The sequence below is a fragment of the Melopsittacus undulatus genome, chromosome Z, assembly GCF_012275295.1.
Source record: "Melopsittacus undulatus isolate bMelUnd1 chromosome Z, bMelUnd1.mat.Z, whole genome shotgun sequence".
Classification (NCBI taxonomy): domain Eukaryota; kingdom Metazoa; phylum Chordata; class Aves; order Psittaciformes; family Psittaculidae; genus Melopsittacus; species Melopsittacus undulatus.
In genome coordinates, this window is record NC_047557.1 from 3,551,322 (window position 1) to 3,572,751 (window position 21,430).

The 21,430-nt window shown below is 40.2% G+C and overlaps 1 protein-coding gene across 2 annotated transcripts in view; it reads right to left on the minus strand.

Annotated features, from left to right (window-relative positions):
• ARK2N (arkadia (RNF111) N-terminal like PKA signaling regulator 2N) overlaps positions 1-21,430 on the minus strand; it is a 47,335-nt gene that overhangs the window by 21,845 nt on the left and 4,060 nt on the right. Inside the window, exons 2-3 of one of the 2 annotated variants that reach the window (XM_031045701.2) lie at positions 8,014-8,097; positions 6,398-7,214 (exon numbers count right to left, since the gene is read on the minus strand). In XM_031045701.2, the coding sequence (XP_030901561.1) occupies positions 6,398-7,121 (724 nt within the window). In that variant the 5' untranslated portion in view covers positions 7,122-7,214; positions 8,014-8,097. The remainder of the gene's footprint in view (positions 1-6,397; positions 7,215-8,013; positions 8,098-21,430) is intronic. The other variant, XM_005145389.3, reaches the window with a different exon arrangement.

The window sequence follows — 21,430 nt, forward strand, 5'->3', positions numbered from 1 at the left end:
ACAATTATACCATGGTAATAAAATCCCAAAGAGAAAAATCAAAACAAACATATACAAAGAAAAAAGCAAACCTTGTTTAAAGCATAATCCAAAACAACATCAATATTGCAAAGATCAGAATTTTTTAAGTTTATGATTGATTCAGATCAGGCTCTGCAATATTCCCATTCTCTGGAAAGATAGGTGAAAAATTGTTATTAAAAGTCGCTGGAAACTCTATCATATCATCAACATTTTGATAGCCCACGTAAGAACTGAATGACTGCTGTGGAAGTATTTGACTACCAGGCATCTGTAGGAAAGCACCTGACTGTGTGGTAGGGGGGATTCTTTGGCCAACTAGTTGAATTTTAGGTTCCCTGGGCTCCAGTTGTTGCTTGCTTTCTTCATCTGTGTCAAGATGGGTTAGCTTTTCTATCCACATGCGAAATTTCTCCTCTGTCTGCCTCTGCATCTCGGCAAAGCAGTTCATGGCCTCTTCCAGGACATTGCCTATGCAGTTCCTATCCCACACGGTGCCCCTGTCAAGCAATCCTGGAATTTCCCTGGTCGCTCCTCCAGATCCCCCAGCACGAATGAAGCCAGCTTTAAAGACATTGAGGCCATTTGATAAGACATCATTAAGTAATAACATAAAACTATTTATCAACGCATGTTAACTCAGGAAAACAACTTTTCTAATTGTGTCCCTTGAATATGACAACAGAGGAGGAATTAACAAATATTAACCAACAGTACTACTGTCAAAAATAATTAACATTTTCACACTTACTGAGGTTATAATGGAAATTTTGGCTTCAAAATTATTTTTATCCTAGAATTCTCAGAAAACCCTGCCACAAAGGGGTTTTTTTCCCCTACAAATAAACCAAAGTAGTCCAGCTCCCTTGCAATTTCTGTTTAGAATTCAACTGAAAGTGTCAAAACATTACACAGTAATATGTTTTATTCTATTATGCTGAAATCCAAACACTACTAACTGAGAAACCTGAATAATTACGTGTTACTTTACTTCATACTTGAACCTTTTTACAATGAACTGTTAAATGCAGGCAAAATTGTACACAACAGAGATAAAGGCTGATATAGCAACTGCAGCATCTAAAGTAGCCAAGCCCAAAGCTCTTGGTCCAGTTGGAGAACACAACGAACACCAGTGAAGAGAATACACAACACAGACATGTATGAACATGAGAAGATATGTGAATGCCATCCTAGTACACGAGGTGAAAGCAACCCCTGCTAGGTGTGACAGACACAGCCACATCACAATGACATGCCCACATGCCACAACCTCACACCAATCAGAAGCATGACTTTCATCACACAAGCCACTGGCTTTGCAGCATTTCTGGCATCAACTCTACTTAAGGCAGAAAACCAGAGAGGGCATAGTTGGAAGGAAATTGTTCTCCTTCCATCTAGTAATCAAAAAGATGGTTGACATTACTGGCTTTGGGATTATCAGGAAGAACTTCAGCAGCAAGGACAGAAGGCCATTCTCATTTGTTTACTCTAAGTATCAGTAAAGAAAGGCAGTGGTATCTATATTTTTGAGTTTGCAGTTCACTCAGGAACCCTCTAGAAGCAATAAAACCCCAAGAAAAAGAGGCTCTGTAGCTGTTTGAGGATTAATAAAAAATATGTGCATGCTGTCCAAACACACAAATGTTTCCTAAGTTAATTCCGAAACAATTAAACTACACAAAGCACTTGCAGAATGTGACAATTTAATACATAAATGTGAAACTTGTATGATCCTCTAGCTTCAGACTAATAGAAAATAGCCTAAGAATGAGAAAAATCATTGCACAACCTAAGCAAATATTTACTAATAAAAACATAAGGCACTAAACCTTCATTGGGATTTCACTGTGCATATGAAATTGCAGTATTACATAATACATTCTTTTTAGCAGCTACTTAAATGAGGTATACATAATTCCTTCAGTAACAGCTAAACAAAGCCCAGGGTCATTCTCTTATTTCCAAGCAGTAGCAATGCTACCTGTTGGGGCCAAAACCGTTCTGTTTCTAAACCCCTGCTTTTCAAGCCTTCTCTCCCATCTGTTTACCTATCAGGCAGGCTGGAAATTCAGCATTCAGATTCTCTGCTCAAAAACACATTGCTTTCTAGCAACTAATTTGCATCCCTCCAACTGCATTTTAACTAAATTAATTAAATAAAATGCTATTTTTTCCCTAAAATGGGGCTCCTTTTTTTATATATTCTTTTTCCTCCCTGAAAAAAAAAAACAACACTTTTTTGTTCATACACTCCTACAGTTGAACATCCAATACAATTTTGTTGGGTTTTTTTTTACTTTATTCAGGGATGTAATCCTAAAATCAAGTAACAACAGGGCAATCTTTCTGATTTCCACATGCTTATGATCAGACTCATTTAAGTAATGCTGAGTAACTTTAAACAGCAACTTAAAAACTATTGATGGTGATGTGTGATTCTTGCTAGCTCAGCTTTCAGAGTCAAGAATGAACTAGCATGATTAAAGTTGACAAAACCAATTCATAAACTGAATAACCTATGCTTTGAAATATATGTCACCCTGCAATCCTATTTTTAAAAGGCACCATTTACAGTATATCTAGAATTTACAGTAGCAGCAAAACAATGTTTCAAATGCTTTCCTTGCAGTTCTTACAAGTCTTGCCTTTATTGGTGGCCTTCACAGTTAGAAAGCAAATCAAGCCTAAAAATGCATTTTTATTGTATTAAAAATGCTAGCATTTATCTAACTGTTGCTTTTGCTATATAGAAACATATAGCTCTATAGTTTTTCACGTTATGCCAAGATAAAAGGTAATTTGTAATCTCAAAGGAGTCAGAATCCAAGAATCATATCTTACTTTCGAGACAATACCTCCTGCAAAAGAGCACCTAAGAAATACCCCAATGCTGTCTCTTTATGGGATCTTTGAAATACTATGTAAATAATAAACAAATCCAAGGTTGTTTAATTCAGAGAGTCTGACAATGTAATAATTGAAAATACCCACATCTTTATTCTCATTAGCAATGGCGGATGATTCCTCCATCTCATTATGCTACCATTTCCAAACAGGAGTGATTTGCCGTATGATACTCAACAGACGTTTTTCAAATATAATCCTCTTATGACATAAACACTATCTTAAGACAGTGTTTCCTTAAGATTGACAAAAACCTATATGCCAACAGAGAGGCTTAATCATTAAAGGAAATTTCTCCTCATCTGCAGTAATTCAAAAATCATGGCATTCCCTGCATTAATGAGACCAAGATTAGGACTGCACAGGTGAGTGAAAAGATTCTCAGTAGCACCCATGAAGTTTAGATTGAACCTGTATTTTTGGGTGTAAATTAACACCATATAATGCACTCAAAAAAACATAACACACATTGTGCATAGCTCCTATTGAGCTCACAGTATTTGACGTACCACCAGCGAGATTTCAATTCTTTACTCTTCCATCTTTCTTGAGAAGACAGACAAGCCTTCCAGTATTTTAACCCATATCACATTTGAGTTCAGCAGAGAATTCACTTTATTACAAAACAGCTCAGTTCACAACTTCATGGCATTGTTATGTATCTCACTAAACATTTCCCTTACCTTACTTATTTAGCCAAACGTATTTCAGAGCCAGTGATGTGGATAATTTGAGAAAAACAACTGCACTACTACAATGGAAGAGGCTCAATTACACAACAGGAAAGATTACTGTGTTCTCAAATGCAGCACTTTAATTTTCAGACCACACACAAGCCAACTGTCTCCTGTAACACTATGGGAGTTGAGAGAAAGTTAAGAGCCAGAGTATGATGACACAACCTCCATGCATGAAAGGCCACATTAACTGCCACTAAGAGTTTCTGAGCATCTCTGTTGGCAAAGCGATTATTCAGACAACAGACATTTGAAAATCAGTAATGAAACAATAACCAACCAAAACTACAACTGAAGCCTCCAAATACAGGAAAACTAAGACAAACACAGTCTACCTGTACAACTCCTCTGCATCAATGCATACAGACCTTTTCCAAAAGTAAAGGTAAAAGTCTTTTCATGCTTCAGTCCCTCTAACAGGCACATTCTAGTTTCTTGACATTAAAGTTCAACCCTCAAGATAACCCACTTAGCTTTTAACTGTCTTCAGAGGACACCCATGGCCTGATTTTCCGGTAATGTTTTTTGATACCCTGTATTATTTTCTAACTACATGTTCATTCCCTATATTTTGAGGATATTCACAGTGTAATGCTAAGTGCACTAAAGCGGCTTTCTAGTAAAAAAAAAAAAACAAAAAACAAACAATTCAAGATAAGCACTTTGCCAGTTCCAAGAAGAGGGACCGCAGATGGCATGTGAACCTACCACTGCAACCAAGACCTGAGACCCTTCTCAGGCTCCCAGCTCCACTGCATCTGTTCAGACCACAACATTTCTTTAACCTACAAGTAGCACAAGATGCATTTTTGGCCAACCTTGTCGCTATCTCTACAGAGAATACTTTTCTCTTGTACTTGGAGACTGCTTCCCACAAACCAAAGTTGCTTCTATTTAAAAGAAATCACAATGCGGCAGGCACGCATTGCCCCCAAGTCCAAAATGATTTCTCAAAACTTTCAATGTCTTAAACGTAGTTTAGTATCAAGCACTCCCACATCTTGCAGGTAAACTTGGGCCTTGGTGTCATCACCACTGAATAAACAAGTTCTTTAGTGCACTGCAATGGGATCTTTTCACTGAAGGCATCTCACAGTTAAGACAGAGAACTCTAAACACAGATATGCCTTAGTGACACTAAAAAAGCACCCTAGAGCGGTTTCAGGTCCATGCAATAGAAGTAAAAAATCTAAGCAGACTTGAAAATATCATGTTGTGCCTTTCTAGGTCACAAGGTACTTCTATCACTTAAAAAAATAACATAGCCTGAGGGATTATTGTGTATGGTTTGGGTTTTTTGAGGGCTGAGGAGGAACCCGTCCCAAAACTCAATGAAATAAGTCTTGCTTGACAGGCTTTAAACCAGGCTTTTATTATCCAGCAAGTGTAAATATAGTAAATATAGGCACAAAACTAAAAAAGTTGTAAGTTTAACTACTAAAATTATTTTCACCAATTTAGATCTCTATTAGAAGTTTACTACACAATAATTATAGGACGACTATGCCTTTGCCAGACTTTGTAATAATAAACATTAGTTTCTTTTGTGCAACCTGCTTCCCAGCAGTATGTAGGAAAAATGCCACTTCTCATGGTGCCAGAGCCATACACCATAAACAACTCAGTTAAAACACAGTTATTTGTAAAATCTGCTGCAAATATTTTAAATAATTAATCTAGAAAATGTTAGTTCAGCAACTTAAGACTCAATTATTGCAGTTTTCCTTTAAATGTTCTTGTCCTATATAAGCTGATATTTATCTCAAAAAAATCCCCAAAATTCCAGCACAAGAGGCAAAAAGGCATGTAACCCAGCAAAAACTGGAAAGCCAAAAAGTTTCTTTTTATGTGTTTTTATTTCTGATTGCCATATGATGATGGTTCTATGGTTTAATATGCTGCAAGAGTAATTCACACGAACTCCTGTCCACAGCACTTGAGCTAGTAAAATAACAGGCTCAGCAGACAGAAAAGAATTCATCTTTCTTTTGCTAACAGTCATGAGAAGGCCCTTGTAACTTGCTGCCTCCAATCTTAAAACAGATGTGTCAGAAATAAAACCTTCTATAGATGTTAAAGTTTCTATGTCAAAGGAAAATAGTAACAGCTTTGTCTCAAGTGTTAAAAATTCATGGGTGGAAATAGCTTGGGTACCTGCACAAACAAATTCATGTTTATCTCCTAAAATAGGTGACCAGCTGTGATCTGCAAGAATTTAAAGTAAGGCTAAGTAGGTCTGTCATGCACTGAAATGTAGAGCTGAAAGCAATGGCAAGTGCAATAGTGAACAGGGCCTTACTATGACACAGCAAGAGGTTTGCCATGTTATTTCTCATACAGCTGCTGAGCTGTGGTCTTAATATATTAAAGCAAAGCTGGCCACTTATCTTAAGAATGCATTTACTACATTATCACCATTTAATGGGATTTGACAGCACTGACAGGAGTTCATAGAGGCTTGGAAAGGAAAAGATCTGAAAATTCCAGAATTCAAAGATAGTCTTTCCTCCAATTTACCATTCCTATGCTTTGCTGGAGTGCAAAAGCGCACTGAAACCTCAGAACAGATTTCATAATTTGCCCGTGTCTTGTTAATATACTGCAGTCTTCAAATTTACACAGAGCTGCAGTTCTCCTGTTTTTCCTCAAGTGTCACTCATCTAACTTAACATGACAGCTGAGAAACGATGGCTGATGAGTTACAGTTCAGTTTAAAAAACATCCTCTACCTGGTATCTCTGTAGTGATTGTCTTGCTGCTCCCTGAAACCTCTTCATCATCCTCTGATGAGCTTGTGCTCGAGTCACACGTCAGGTCACTATCACTGGTACTGCTGTCCTGCAGCAGGTTGTACTTCTTGCGAGCAGCCGCTTCCCGTTTCTGTCTCAAGAGCCGGATTCTTTCCTTGTGCTTTTGGCTTCGATGACCTTTTACTTTGGTAACTCGACCATTCTGCTTATCAACAGACTGTCGGTTTTTCTTGGCAGCCATTGTTGAAGTTTCACTTTCGGACCTGGATCGCCTGGATTTCCTCCCAACTGCAACCCCAGATGCCGCAGAAGGATCTCCCTCTACAACAGCTTCAGCCTGACAGGGTTCATTCTCTTCTGTGGAAGACAATGTATCTGAGTCAGCCAAATGCCCACTGGAAGAAGGGGAAAGCATGCAATGATTGGAAGAGTCACTCTCATAAACTCGACCACCCATTGGCTTATCACTCTCTGTAGATGCTAGCTGAGACTCTGAGGAGTCTCGCCTTAGTTCCATCAGTAAGCAAGGCATTGAGGACAGCACTGCAGAGTCTGCTGCAATGGGCACATTGTCTTTCTGAGTGTGTGTCTCGAGTTCTATAGGTCCATCTTCATCAGGAACGGTCTCTTGCTTTTCAGACGTCTTTGGTGGATCTTGTGAATCAACAAGTTCTTCTGCTTTTCCCACAGCCTCCATCTTCATTTCAGAACACCAAGGTCCTCCTGGTCTCAAAGCATGGAGCACGTGGTCTGGAAGACTGGGTGAACAGGAGATGGACTTCAGCAATGCAGCAGCCTGCACAAGAACACAACCGTAAGAATAATTTACCCAAATAACTCAGTCCTGCTCTTTACAGTATTACCTAAACAACTCAGGGCTTTCAATTACAGTTTAGTTCAGTATTGTATTGGTTTTCTTCATTTACTTCTTCCTAGTGGACCCATCTTGGTACACATCCATGAAAGATAGTACTGGAATCACCTCACTAAAATAATCAGAACAGATCAGAAAATAATAAAAATATTTCTAAATGCTCACTTTATAAAAAAACATAAATCAATATGTTATAAGCAACACATGCGAGACCTCTTTAACTAGAACTTTAAACATATTTTAATGGAGAATTGTAGCCCTTGTGAACAATGCCAGCCTGAAAATTCCAAGACTTAGTGGTCATCTACCACAACAGACAGGACTGTTCAGTTTCTGTATCTATGAGAAATCCTGCTTTCAGCTGACAGAACCTCAACCTTATAAAATTACAACAGCTTTATGGTATTTTGCAAACTTAAAATGCTAACATGGTACAGGAGAAATATGGTCACTTTGAGCTGAAACCAAGCAGCTGCTGAACATTATCGACCACGACTACAAACACCTTCCTCTCCCAGCAGCACTGCTCCGCCAGTAGATCTTACATACCAAAGACATATTTACAAGTGACACGAGAGGACACTAAACTGTCAGAGACATGTGGTTTATGACACCTACAGGCAATGTCTTCAGAAGCATTAGCTACGTGTAATACAGATTTGCTGTCAGTATACAACCACCACGAATGGTGGTGAGTCACACAGAGACTTTGGAAACATACCTAATACTGAAGTGCTCCTTGAATGTCTCCCATACAAGTCCTGGTTATCTGAGAACCTACAGGCTGACCTAGTTTCTCTCAAATCTGCAAGGAAAACAGCATCAAATAGTATGGGCTGCAAGCAAGAAACAGTGTCCACCTACACCAGTATCTTACACTGTACTTCAAGTTATTATTTAACAAATTGCATTGTTTCACTGTAAATGCAAAACCCAAGCTATTTATCTGACTGGTAACCTGCATGTTACCAACCTAAAATCACCTGCAGCAACTTCAGGGAACTTTTGTTTGAGAGATCAGTAGCTATCATTCTAGCTTTGTTAATCACTCTTTGCCTTCCACCTACATTTCCGCACAGAATTTAAAACAGAATAAAGATCTTTCAATTACCACATTTGCTTACAGATGAATGGTACAGAACAAATCGTTCTTGAGTTTAAAAGTACAGGAAATGATAAATTTATGACACTTGAAAAAAAAACTGTAGACAAGAAAAAGCAGCAGTTGGATTTAATCTACTGGTTTAGATTAACTTCTGCAGACCAGGGCAATTAGCACTTGAGCAGCCTGAGAAAGCATCAAAGGTTCAGAAAGAGATTCTTCTGTACCCTGACAATCCTTTTTCATTTTCAAGATCCATCCCAAGCTGCCTGTAATTGTATGTATGTAATTGCATGCTGCTTCCCCTCCAACTGCTGTATGGAATAAGGCTACTTCCCTGCTTCTAAAAGCTACCACAAAAAGCTCAGTGTTGTCCTCTCTTCCCTAAACCACTTTTAAAACTTCATTTTTAAGGAATACTAAAGGTGAGGGGAGGTAAAAAATAAACAACCTAAAACCCCAAACAAACAGTAAACCCAGCATTTTACTTAAAAAAAAAAAGGCTAAAATACATACTATAAAATACAGAAACATTTAAAGAAAAATATTTGCTCATACTTGCACTGAGTATAACTCTTGAAAGCAGCTTAAAAGAATTTTGGGATAAGGTAACTTAATCTAGGCAATAAATACCACATAATAACCAGTTTTTTTCCAAGGCCCCAGCACAGCAGGAACAAACTCAAATAATTAATACACGTTCTAAGAAATAACTGCATCCAAATACTGCAATAAAATAAGCATTTCTATATATTTTTCATCCACAAATGTACATTATCAAATCATTTTCCTATTATACAGATAAGTAAAACACAGATTTGATGACTGAATGAATGGCTAAGAGATATACACAGCAGGGTATGTATTGTACCTGCTCGTGAAACTCACAGTTCTGCTCTGGTCTAGCACTTTGAAAAGAAATATGAGTTTTGAAATGTACATGAAAGGAAAAATTTGGTTTGGATATACTAGCCTAGCCAAAAGAAATGTACTTAAATATTCATACTAATAACTGCAGAATAGCTTTTGCACTAATCATCCTTTTAGCCTAAGGAACACAAAGAACAGAGCTTGACACAAAACTGAAGGACAGCCAAAGTGAACTAGACTCTTTCTGCACAAATGTCCTATTTGGGAATATGATCTACCTCACAGCTCCCAGAGGGACTATAAGGACACCTGTATTTGCCTTTCCATCTCTCTGGCCTGTCAGCCAGAGAAAAATATTTTCATCTATGTGTTGCCATCTTGATAACAGCCTAATTACAACTGGAGGAAATTTGTTGAGGAAGAGCTCTACAGACGGATAGGAAGAGCATCACGCTTGCAGGCCCTTGTTCTCATGGGGGACTTCAACCACCCTGACATCTGTGGGAGTGACAGTATGGCACAGCATAAACGATCCAGGAAGTTCCTCGATTGTGAAAGACAACTTCCTTCTGCAAGTAACAGAGGAGCCGACAAGGAGAGGTACCATGTTTGATCTCGTGCTCACCAACAGGTAGGGCTGGTCGGAAACGTGACGCTCCAGGGCAGCCTTGGCTGTAGCGATCATGAGATGGTTGAATTCAAGATCCTCAGGACAGTGAGAAGAGCGTGCAGGAAGCTTGCTGCTCTGGACTTCAAGAGAGCAGACTTTGGCCTCTTCAGGAATCTGCTTAGTAAGGTTCCATGGGATAGAGCCCTAGAGGGAAGGGGGGCCCAAGACTGTTGATTGATATTCAAAGATCACAGGCTACAAGCTCAGAAGTGTTGTGTCCCAGCCAGAAGGAAGAGCAGCAGGAGGGCCAGGAGACCTCCTAGGATGGATAAGGAGCTGCTGAGGAAACTTTGAGGGAAAAAAAGAGGCTTATAAAAGATGGAAGCAAGGACAGGTGCCCTGGGAAGAATACAGGGATGTTGTCAGGGAAGCCAGGGAACAGGTTAGGAAAGCTAAGGCCCAAACAGAATTAAAATTGGCTAGGGATGTGAAAGGTAACAGGAAGGACTCTATAGCTACACTGCAAATAAAAGACAGACTACGGACAACATGGGACCTCTCTGGAAGCTATCAGGACAGCTGGCTACCTTGGATTTGGAGAAGACTGAGGTTCTTACTGACTTATTTGCCTCAGTCTTCACTGGCAAATGCTCTGACCACACCAGCCAAGTCTTGGAAGGCAGATGCAGGGACTGTAAGAAAGAAGACCCCAGGCCCACTGTAGGAGAGGATCTGAGACCATCTTAAGAACCTGTCGTGGTTTAAACCAAGTCCACACACAGCTCGTTTACTCCCTGCCCCCCTTGCTCCCCCAACTCCCAGGGAGCTCGGAAGGAGAATCCAAAGAATGTAGCCCCCACGGGTTGAGATAAGAACGGTTTAATAGCTAAGGTATAACACAAATCATTACTGCTACTACTATCACAAATAATAATGATGAAGCAAATAACAAGTGAAGAGAATACAACACCTCACCAGCCACCGACCCACAACTCACCCCACCCTGCCTGACTGAGCACCAACCGATACCTCCTCTATCCCCCCAGGGCTCCAGCCCTTCCCGGTTTCTCCCCGGTTACATCCTGGGTATGACGTGCTATGGTATGGAATACCTCTTTGGCTAGCCTGGGTCAGGTGTCCTGTCTCTCCTTCCTCCCAGCTTCCCCTCCTCCCTGGCAGAGCATGAGCTCAGAAAAGGCCTTGGACAAACCAAACATTTGAGCAGTAACTCAAAACATACTTGCTATTAGCAACCGTTCCCAGCCCGAAAGTCAAAACCCAGCACTGCACCAGCTACCAAGAAGGAGAAAAATAACTGCTACTGCTGAACCCAGGACAGAACCTGAATGTACACAAGTCATAGAATCACAGAACACTTAGGGTTGGAAATGACCTTAAGATTATCTAGTTCCAGACCCCCTGCCACGGGCAGGGACACCGCACACTAAACCATATCACCCAAGGCTTCATCCAACCTGGTCTTGAACACTACCAGGGATGGAGCATTCACTACCTCCCTGGGCATCCCATTCCAGCACCTCACCACCCTAACAGGAAAAAATTTCTTCCTTAGATCCACTCTAAACCTCTGCTGTTTAAGTTTCAACCCGTTACCCCTTGTCCTATCACTACAGTCCCTAATGAAAAGTGCATTCCCAGCATCCCTACAGGAGGGGTCGAAGGAGGTGATCCTGCCCCTCTGGCTCTCGTGAGACCTCACTTGGAGTATTGTGTGCATTTCTGGTGTTCTCAACATAAAAAGGACATGGAACTGTTGGAACAAGTCCAAAGCAGGGCCACGAGGATGATCAGGAGCTGGAGCACCTTCCATATGAAGACAGGCTGAGAAAGTTGGGGCTGTTCAGCCTGGAGAAGAGAAGGCTGCGTGGAGACCTCAGAGCAGCCTTCCAGTATCTGAAGGGGGCCTACAGGGATGCTGGTGAGGGACTGTTCATTAGGGACTGTAGTGACAGGACAAGGGGTAATGGGTTCAAACTTAAACAGGGGAAATTTAGATTGGATATAAAGAAGAAGTTCTTTACTGTTAGGGTGCTGAGGCACTAGAATGGGTTGCCCAAGGAAGTTGTGAATGCTCCATCCCTGGCAGTGTTCAAGGCCAGGTTGTACAAGGCCTTGGGTGGCATGGTTTAGTGTGAGGTCTCCCTGCCCATGGCAGGGGGTCTGGAACTAGATGATCTTAAGGTCCTTTCCAACCCCAACTGTTCTAGGATTCTATAATTTATTATAAGTAGGATTTCTACTGAATTGCCAAGTGGAAGGTCTCCCTGCCTGTGGCAGGAGGTTGGAACTGGATCAGCTTTAAGGTCCCTTACAACCTAAACCAGGCTGTGATCCTGTGATTTAACTATTCAAACCACACTGGTTTGATCCCTCACACAACGATCAGTGAATTACATTTTCAGTGAGAAGGCAGCACAGGGACTAGTAACTTTACAAAAGTTTATCCAGTCACACTGATGCACATCTCTGTGCATCTGGAAAAAAATTCTTGCTTTGATGATGTTTGTGCTCTCCAGGTCCCTTCATCTGGCTACTTAAATGTCAACAATTCAAGTGTTAGTATGTATGTAAAGAAGGACTTTTTATTCATCTCAGTGGAAAAACGTCTATCATGACTGACTGCTGTAGGGAAGAACACAGGACAGTTCAAGGGAAAATGTATATGCCAAGGAAAGTTTTGTCTCAAAGAAAGAAAATATATTTCATTAGTTCTATTTGGAAAATTTACAGATCAGAAAGAGGAAGAAACTATATTGAAAAACTCCCATTCTTTTCTTGCCACTGACTTTTCTAGTAACAGCACTAGAAAAGGTAATTTCAAGGTGATGCTAGAGAAATACCAGGCTTTTTTACTTAAATGAGAACACAGCACTGAAAAATAAATTGTGATGCTTACAGACACAGATGGGTTACTTAATGAGACGTTGCTCAGAAATGTCATTCTCCTTTTTCTGATGCACAAATACTGTGCTGGCAATTTTAAAAGGCAATTCTGTAAAAACTTCTGTGCTAGAATTTCCCAATAGAAATTTTATTTTCCATCTGCACATAGAACACACCAGTATGGTTAAACCATTAAATATCTATCTGTTCCATTACCTGAGAAGTATTTTCACATCATGGACCCATTTGTATAGGCAAACAATTAGTACACTATGAAACCTGAACTTCAGTGAAACAATCCAGAAGGACTTTGAAGGTCAGATCAGCAGAGCAGTCCAGCCAGCCTAACAGTATGCTGCCCATAACAGGAATGAGTTTTACCCCCTGCTCTTTTACCACCCAATCATGACTGCACAGTCATATTTCCCTCATTTCCACCAGAACTGGCTCATCCTCTCGTGGACAGATTCACTTCACTAAGCCAGCAGAAAACAAAACCAGAAAATAAATTTTCTGGCAGGAAGGAGTGAAGGGAGGGCAAGCACAAACCATCCCATTAGAAAAAACAAATCTGGCTAAAAACTACCTGCTGTTTGGTCTCATCACACCTTGAGCTCACAGGTTCTAACTAGACACAGGAGAGGGTACTGGGTGTTTCTTTCACAGTACTCTTTGTTCTGAGATGCTTGAAGAAAAAAAAATATTTAAAAATAAACTATTAAAAAATAATAAAAAAATAAAAGCCGAATTCAAACAGCGGTGTTAGCAGCTTACAAAAGAACGTCTATTATGTAATGTATGCTATTAAGTAATATATATTACTGCACAAAGAGTTTTACTGAAGATGGCATGCATATTCTTTATCAATCAGTAACTGGCACTGATACATCCTTCATACTTTTGTTTGGTTTGCTGTCAGTCAATGTCCTTTATAATTGTGCATCCTGCAATGTCAGAAGGAAATGAGTTTTACCCAAACAAATGATAAGGCCTGAAATACTTGTTATTAACACCCTGTCACCCTAACCTTAAGTGTACACTGTCATTTTAGGTGTTATTTGACTGATAAAGAATGTCTAGCTTATATGGAGCAAACCAACTCTTTTCCTCAACAACTCTGGATATGACAGATTCTCACATCGGTAGTACTGAGCTTTTCATAGCAGCTTGCTGTTAGAAGTCACTTTAATTTGTTACTGACATATTTCTTCTTATTCAGAGTCCAACAGACCACTTCTTTCCCCTGCTTAGAACCTTTTCACCATCCTATGCCAGTTCTAGCAATTGTTTAAATGAAAAAAAAAAACAAATAAAAAACACACCACCACCACCAAAAAAAAAACAATCAAGCAGCACATTTGTCATTTAATGCCATTTTAGTCAGCTGAAAGAAAACTCTTTGAGGTTAGAGCAACCTACCTCCTCACACCATTAGCCATGCGTTTGTAACCTGCAATTTTTTAAGAAAGGGAAACTGTAGCTACATTTTTGCAGAAAATAACATCAAATATGTTCTTTCAGGTTTTGTGACTAAATTAGAAGTCAAAACTGCAGTGCTGCATTGGAATTACTTGTTAAGATTAGGGGTTACTTGTTCAGAATACAGTTAACTATAAAGTTGATTCCAGAGCATCTACAGCACTTTACAGCTTCTGTGTCACAGACTCAGTATTTTCATCTAAATCTAAAAGTGTTTTTGTATTTATATGGAATTAAGACTAGAGTGGCTCACATTCACATAAACAATCCCCAGTGATTAAATTATGTCACATATATCAAACATAACTGATGATGAAATTAATCAAGAGGTGTGAGAGAGGTAATGAAAAAAGTATAAAGCTCAGGTTAATAAAATTATGTAAAACAGCAATTTTTTTTTAAAAAATATACTCAGACAAGCTTTTCAAGAACTCTGAGTCATGCATATGTCAGACTGTGTGTCTAAGGATGGTGGGCTGGGAAAAGACTGAAGCAGCACATGACCTTTGTACTGAAGAGCTGGCCGTAATGCACAAGTCTACTTCATAATACAGGAGAAACCTTTGGCAAAGACCTAAGTTATCACAGAATGGTTTGGAAATGATCTTAATATCATCCAGGTCCAACCCTCAGCCACGGGCAGGGACACCTTCTACTAGACCAGGTTGCTCCAAGCCCTGTCCAGGCTGGCCTTAAACACTGCCAGCAATGGGGCAGACACAGCTTCCCTGGGCATCCTATGCCGGCGCCTCAGCACCCTCACAGTAAAGAACTTCTTCCTTATATCCAGCCTGAACTTCCCCTGATAAAGTTTGAACCCATCACCCCTTGTCCTATCAGTCCCTCATGAAGAGTCCCTCTCCAGCATCTTTATAAGCCCACTTCAGATACTGGAAGGCTGTCCTTTTGGAAGTTATGTCCTCTTCTGACAAACACGTAGCTCTGAAGATGTGAATGACTGTCTCCACTTCCACCACCACTGAAAACCTTTGTAGGTGCAGCTGCATGTTGATTGTGCTTTGTCCCCACTGCAACTGCCTTCCTTTTCATTAAAAGCCAACACAATTCAGCAAACTCACCAGAGACATTCTAACACGAACAACACATACGCCTAACCACACAATGCCTAAATAACAAGAAACTCATAAATCCAAATAATTAGACCTTTATAATAAAAGACTAATCTGTATCCAAACATAGACATACCAACGCCTTCTGGACTCACTCATTTTCTCCCCAAGATACTACACGTTCTTTTCTATTTTCTTATAAGCATCACACATACCCATGCACATAAAACAGTATGAGTGTGACCAGCACTCGATTCAGACAAAAGACAGCTGACTCAGCTCTGTGTGGATGTGTGTGCATGATGCTCCAGAGCAGATTTTTCACAATATTACGCCTCCCCCATGCCGATACTGTGTAATTTATATAGTGTTCTTTGAAAATGCTGCCCTAAAGCTGACTCACTGGCATGCAATTCTACCTAAGGCAAATTTCTGGGAGTGGAGCTGGCTCTTTATCAGATGATTCATAAATCAGGCCTGGTAGCAATCCTAAAGAATAGAAGCCACAGTTAAGAGCATTGCAGTGTGAAACAAAAGAAAAAAAGGATTAAACTAATGCTGTGTTTCAACTGGTTTTGCATAAACAAATGAAGGATATAAATAGGCTGCTCCTGCTGAGTGCTCAACAAGGGCGCATACACAAATTACCCACGACTGAATTACAAATGTGTGTTCAAAGGTTTGCAGAACATCCTTTGCAAGTGCAAAAAGCAACATTTTTCTCTGTAAATAAGACCCAAGACTTAACATTTACATACAGGTTTTTGCTTCATAATGCTTAATGCACATATTCTGCCTCTTTCAAATGTAAGGTAACTACCAGCTATGGGTTATATGACAAGCCTGCACACAGGCTTCTAGAAGCATTCACCAGCTGCACTGGAATCACACCACAAAAAGGAAAACACCACAGTCCTCATAAAAATAAATTCATTATCATACAGATAAAGGCACACAGGCTTGGCTGCACTTGTCCTCCTAAAGCTCTCATTTTTTTCTCACAGTCAAAGCATTTTTCCCCACGTCTGCAGTGATTTAAAGTCTACAATGCTCTTTACTCTAAAAACTTGAGAAGATGTATCTTTATCACTTTCTGTTCCTAAAAATTTAAGTGACTGTCAGATTTCTCATTATTCTTTCAACAAAACTGGTGGCAGAAATCAATGCTAGGATATCCATGCTCCATTTCTTTTTCTCTCTACCACAGATTAGCTTGCACAAGATCACCTTACTGAGGACAATCATATGTATGTACCAGCTTTCTCTAAGATGTTAACATTTTCTCACTTTACCTTCCAATTTCTGTTACTCAGAAGATATAAATTCTGTGCCATTCTATCTAAATAGACCTTTCCTCAAAAAATGTTGTCTGTTTTTCTACCACAGTCAATAAAGTAATGCTTATTGAAAAGCCAAATGTTAAATTGCTTGAGCATAACAGTAACAAATTAATCCTGATTTTTAGAGCACAGGTTTTCATTCTATTAAGAACATTTATCTGAATTACCCCAAAAGCAACCAAATTTTGCTAATTTACTAAGTTATTTGCTAATAGCTCCAACTGGCAGATCAGGATAACTGCAGTGTAACTCTGACACAGTACTGCAGTATTCATCGGAGAAGGGCTTGTGCTGTCTCCCACAAAAATCAAAGAGAGACACAAACATACCTTGTTCTTGCTGTAATTTGGTAGTTTTGAAGGATGAATGAGTGCCATGGGACACACAGGCAGCATTCAAGCAGGCTGCAAGGCCATACCGCAGTCCACTGCAAACGTGCAGAGGTAGAACTGCCTACCTGCTGGGCCAGTTTGCACCCATAAAGTCCTTTTGTGATTAAATTTCCCAGAGAAAAGCTGTGCACCTTATCATTGGATTAGTGGCTGAACAAGATCAGTCAAGGTCCAGAAGGACAGTAAGGAGAGCATCCTACACAACAGTCAACAGCAAGAGGCCATGAACAAAGGAGAGCAAAACAGCACTCCAGAACTGCGCAGTCCTTGACATCAGGAAGAGAGACATTCTCAGCAGATAAGAGCTGTTTTGTCAATGTCTGTGTAATGTTCCTTCCCAGTAACAGTGCTGCCTTTCTAACGATGCTACAATCACCCGGGCTGCCTTGTGGCACTTCTGTACCTCATAGACCAACTCCCCATCTCTTACAGCTATCTAAGAACTCTTGTCACTGAACTACAAGTGGTATGGATTTATGACAGCCATTTAACACAGATGAGTTAAGAGATACTAAGTGACTCTACAGTTTCTAAGTATTTTATGATAAGACCTTTTTTCATATCTTTGCCTCAGAAAATTAATAAACCCCACATGTAATTTAAAGCTTAAAATACTTTAATTCAATACCAGTACTGTGTCTTTGCTTTAAGCCATCATCTTTCTAATGTTGGGCAGTAACATACACATTTTATCATCTGGCCACTGAGGAAGAGAGTCAAGGTGACATGCCCAAAGGCTGCAAAGGAGCTACAAGCCAACCAGACCCTGACCTTAAGTTATTTTCTTATCCACAACCACTAATATTATTATTTTTTCTTTTTTTCCTTTAATTAGTAAGCTAGCATTATAAAAATACATAACTATATATATGAAAATACAGTATAAATATTGCAACATGAATTTCCCTTAAGTATATTACTGAAAAATAACTGGTATCAATATACTTAAGGCAAGGTCGCACTGCATTGAAATTATGGAAGACTTAGGTAGCAGTAAGATACCAGATGACTGTTATTAACACTATATCCTTTATCCTTTTTTGACCCATAATAAGATGGGCCAATTGATTTAAGCATCCACTGGATTGCCAAAAATGGATACCAGTCTTTGCATGTCCTAAGCGCTCCTGAAGAAGAAAGCACTTGTCACACTGGTCTGTCATGACCTAATGAAGAATCGGTAGGGAACAGGTACAGCTCCACTGGAAACTACCCACCACCTTCTCACCAAGAGCAGCTCTAAGGACTTGGTGTTGTTTGACAAGAGCTCCCCATGACCCAGCCATGTGCACTGGCAGCCCAGAAACACCCTGTGTCCAACAGTGTGAACAGCAGGTCGACGGAGGGGATTCTCTCCCTCTCTGCACTCTGGGCAGACCCCCCCTGCAGTCCTGATCCAGCTCTGGGGCAGCAGCACAAGAGGAACGTGGAGCTGCTGGAACAAGCCCAGAGGAGGCCATGGAGCTGCTGCGAGGGCTGGAGCAGCTCTGCTCTGGAGCCAGGCTGAGAGAGCTGGGCTGGTTCAGCCTGGAGAAGAGAAGGCTGCTTAAGAGGAGACCTTAGAGTAGCTCCCAGTGCCCAAAGGGGCTACAAGAAACCTGGAGAGGGGCTTTGCACACCGGCCTACAGGGACAGGACAAGGTGGAATGGCTTTAACCTGCCACAGGGGAGACTGAGATAAGATCTTAGCCAGAATTTCTTCCCCGTGAGGGTGGTGAGGCACTGGCACAGGGTGCGCAAAGAAGCAGTGGCTGCCGCATCCCTGGCAGTGTTGTAGGCCAGGTTGGACAGGCTTGGAGCAACATGCTCTAGCAGAAGGCATCGCTGCCCATGCAGGGGGTTGGAACTGGACGAGCTTTAAGGTTCCTTCTAACCCAAACCAGTCTGGGAGTCTATGATTGCATGAAAAAAGCTCATCCCTGCCACTGTACTGTATTAAAGAGCACAGGTAACTCAAGGCAGCTAATATTTGAGTCTGCATCTTCACAAATCCTAACACTCTCCTCCTTAGTTGAGCTTTCCTAAGAAACTAATGCAACAAAATAGTTAAATTATAGTAGAACACTGCATCTATAGACTGGCAGAACTAGAGGAACTGTGGCATGGTCCGTCACAGAAGAACATAGAAAAGGGACAGCATAGGAGAGGGTTAATTGAGAATAAGCTTTTGACAAACAACAGATGAAAAACAGTACAAAGTAAACACAGGTTGACTCTACAGAAGAACAAAAGCTACTTGGGTATTTCAGAAAACAAAACAGACTGGGTCAAAAGCCAGTTACATGTGTGATGAATAATGCCTCTAACATGGGTTTTACTACCAGATACTTCCTACAGTACTTACTTGAAGTTGGCAGAGGTGCAGAAATTTGACCTCTACTTTGAGAGAGAAACAGACCAGGAAACAGACATTTCTCTCCCACAGCATAAAGAAGACTTTGCATATATTTGCCTACAGAAATTAAATAAAAGGGTAAGATAGAAAGAACACTATGAAGTCTAAAGTATTAATCCAATCCCATTTCTGTTCATTCCACACAGTCTTATTACTACTATAACTTGATGAGCTCCATACAAAGAGTGAAATCCACTACAGGTGTTAAAATATTTTCATCTTTTAGGACAGAAAAATCTATGGTCTGTAATCAAACCAACATCACACTGAGGTGAGGTCTATAACTTTATAGGCCTTCAATCTCTGGCAAGATACTCATTAAATTTCCCTAGCTTAGTTTTATGGTATTCAGCAGTGTCTGGATTTTCTTTATACACAATGAGCATATCCAAAATCTGTGAACTGCCTTTAAGGTGACTTATTAGGAACAGTAGTTTGAACCACTGAAAAACAAACTTTACTTTAAAGGCTTTCTAAAAACAACACAAAACCAAATATGCTTGGTTTTTTTTATAATAGCCTCCCACAGAGTCTGAGTAGTACTGCTCAAAAGGGATTACCAGCTCAGAAGTAGCCATAGCTATTGACAACTCAGACTGTATTTATCATTAAATCAGCTCATAGATACTGCTACAAGCCCATTCTTGTTCCACAGTGACAACTTCACTTACAAGTAATAAGCACAATGAGGCCTCAGGCTATGAGCATTTAATTCTACAAAATTTATTAGGAGACAGCCTCTAAATCCCCTTTATCTTACACTGCATTTCTAACCACAAACACATGGAATTAGTAGAGATCTTTCTGACCTGCTCTTCACCAACCTTTTTCCCCTAAAACCTTTCCTTTGCTAGAACACTTAGAACTCTCTAGCAAGAGCTAGCATTTCCAGAGACCTAGAACTGGGAGACAGAGCTGAGGAGTCAGGAGATTACCAGCTCAGGAGAAAGCTACAATACAAAAGAACAGCCCTATCTTAACTGTACTGGGCTACCAGGTTAAACTGCTTCTTTCTGCTTCAGAAAGTCTGACAATACTACTGGAGCATAAAGTGCAAACCTCAAACTGGTATCATGGAACTGTAATAGTCCCAAGGAAAAACAAATTACTTAAATGGCAATAACTGCATCATCACACAGACAACTGGTATTACAAAGTCTAGCTTTTAGTTATTCCCAGTTCTGCTACTGTGAGTCACTTCGTCTCTAACCATTTTGGATGAATGCAAGTGAAATCTGCCTTTTCTGAAATAAGACTAAGCATCATGAAATAAGACATTAGAGCAGAAATGTAACAAGAACAACATATCTGATCATGGCCTGGCTCTTCCTGCTCATTTCCAGGAAAGTCTGAAGCATTAGGGCAGAAAAATACTGTGCAGGACACTGAAGAAATTTCACTGTAATGTCAAACCCATGATCCACGTATACTGAAACAAAAATGCTAGCTTGAAAAAGCCCGAAATACTTGCATTTAATTAAAAAGTGGCCACCTGTTCTGCTTATGATTTAAAAGCTGTCAGATTGAGTCCTAACAGCTTTTAAGCTGTCTTCCTGGAGACTAAATATCACAAGGCATTATGCAGCAGAAGCCTGTACACTATTCTGCTACTTTAATCAATTTCTGAGCATTCAAGAGACAGACTATGTGGTTAAACTGATACAAAACTCTACACACCTTCTTAAATAAGAAGGGACATTAGGCTGGATCATTCCAAACCTAAAGCTGACTCACCACATGACCACGGGCATGTTACTTGACCTCCCTACGCATTCAGTAATGCATCTGGAACAGTGTAATGGCAACACCTCAGTGACTGAGCAGCATCTCACTTTCAGTCCTCAACAAGTAATCAATGTGTGCCCAAACTGCATGAAGTCAGTCATATCCATACAGAAACTGCTATACTGTATAGGCTCCACCCACACTGATATGACAGGTGAAGAGGAACACTAACAAGAGGGAATCAGCAACCA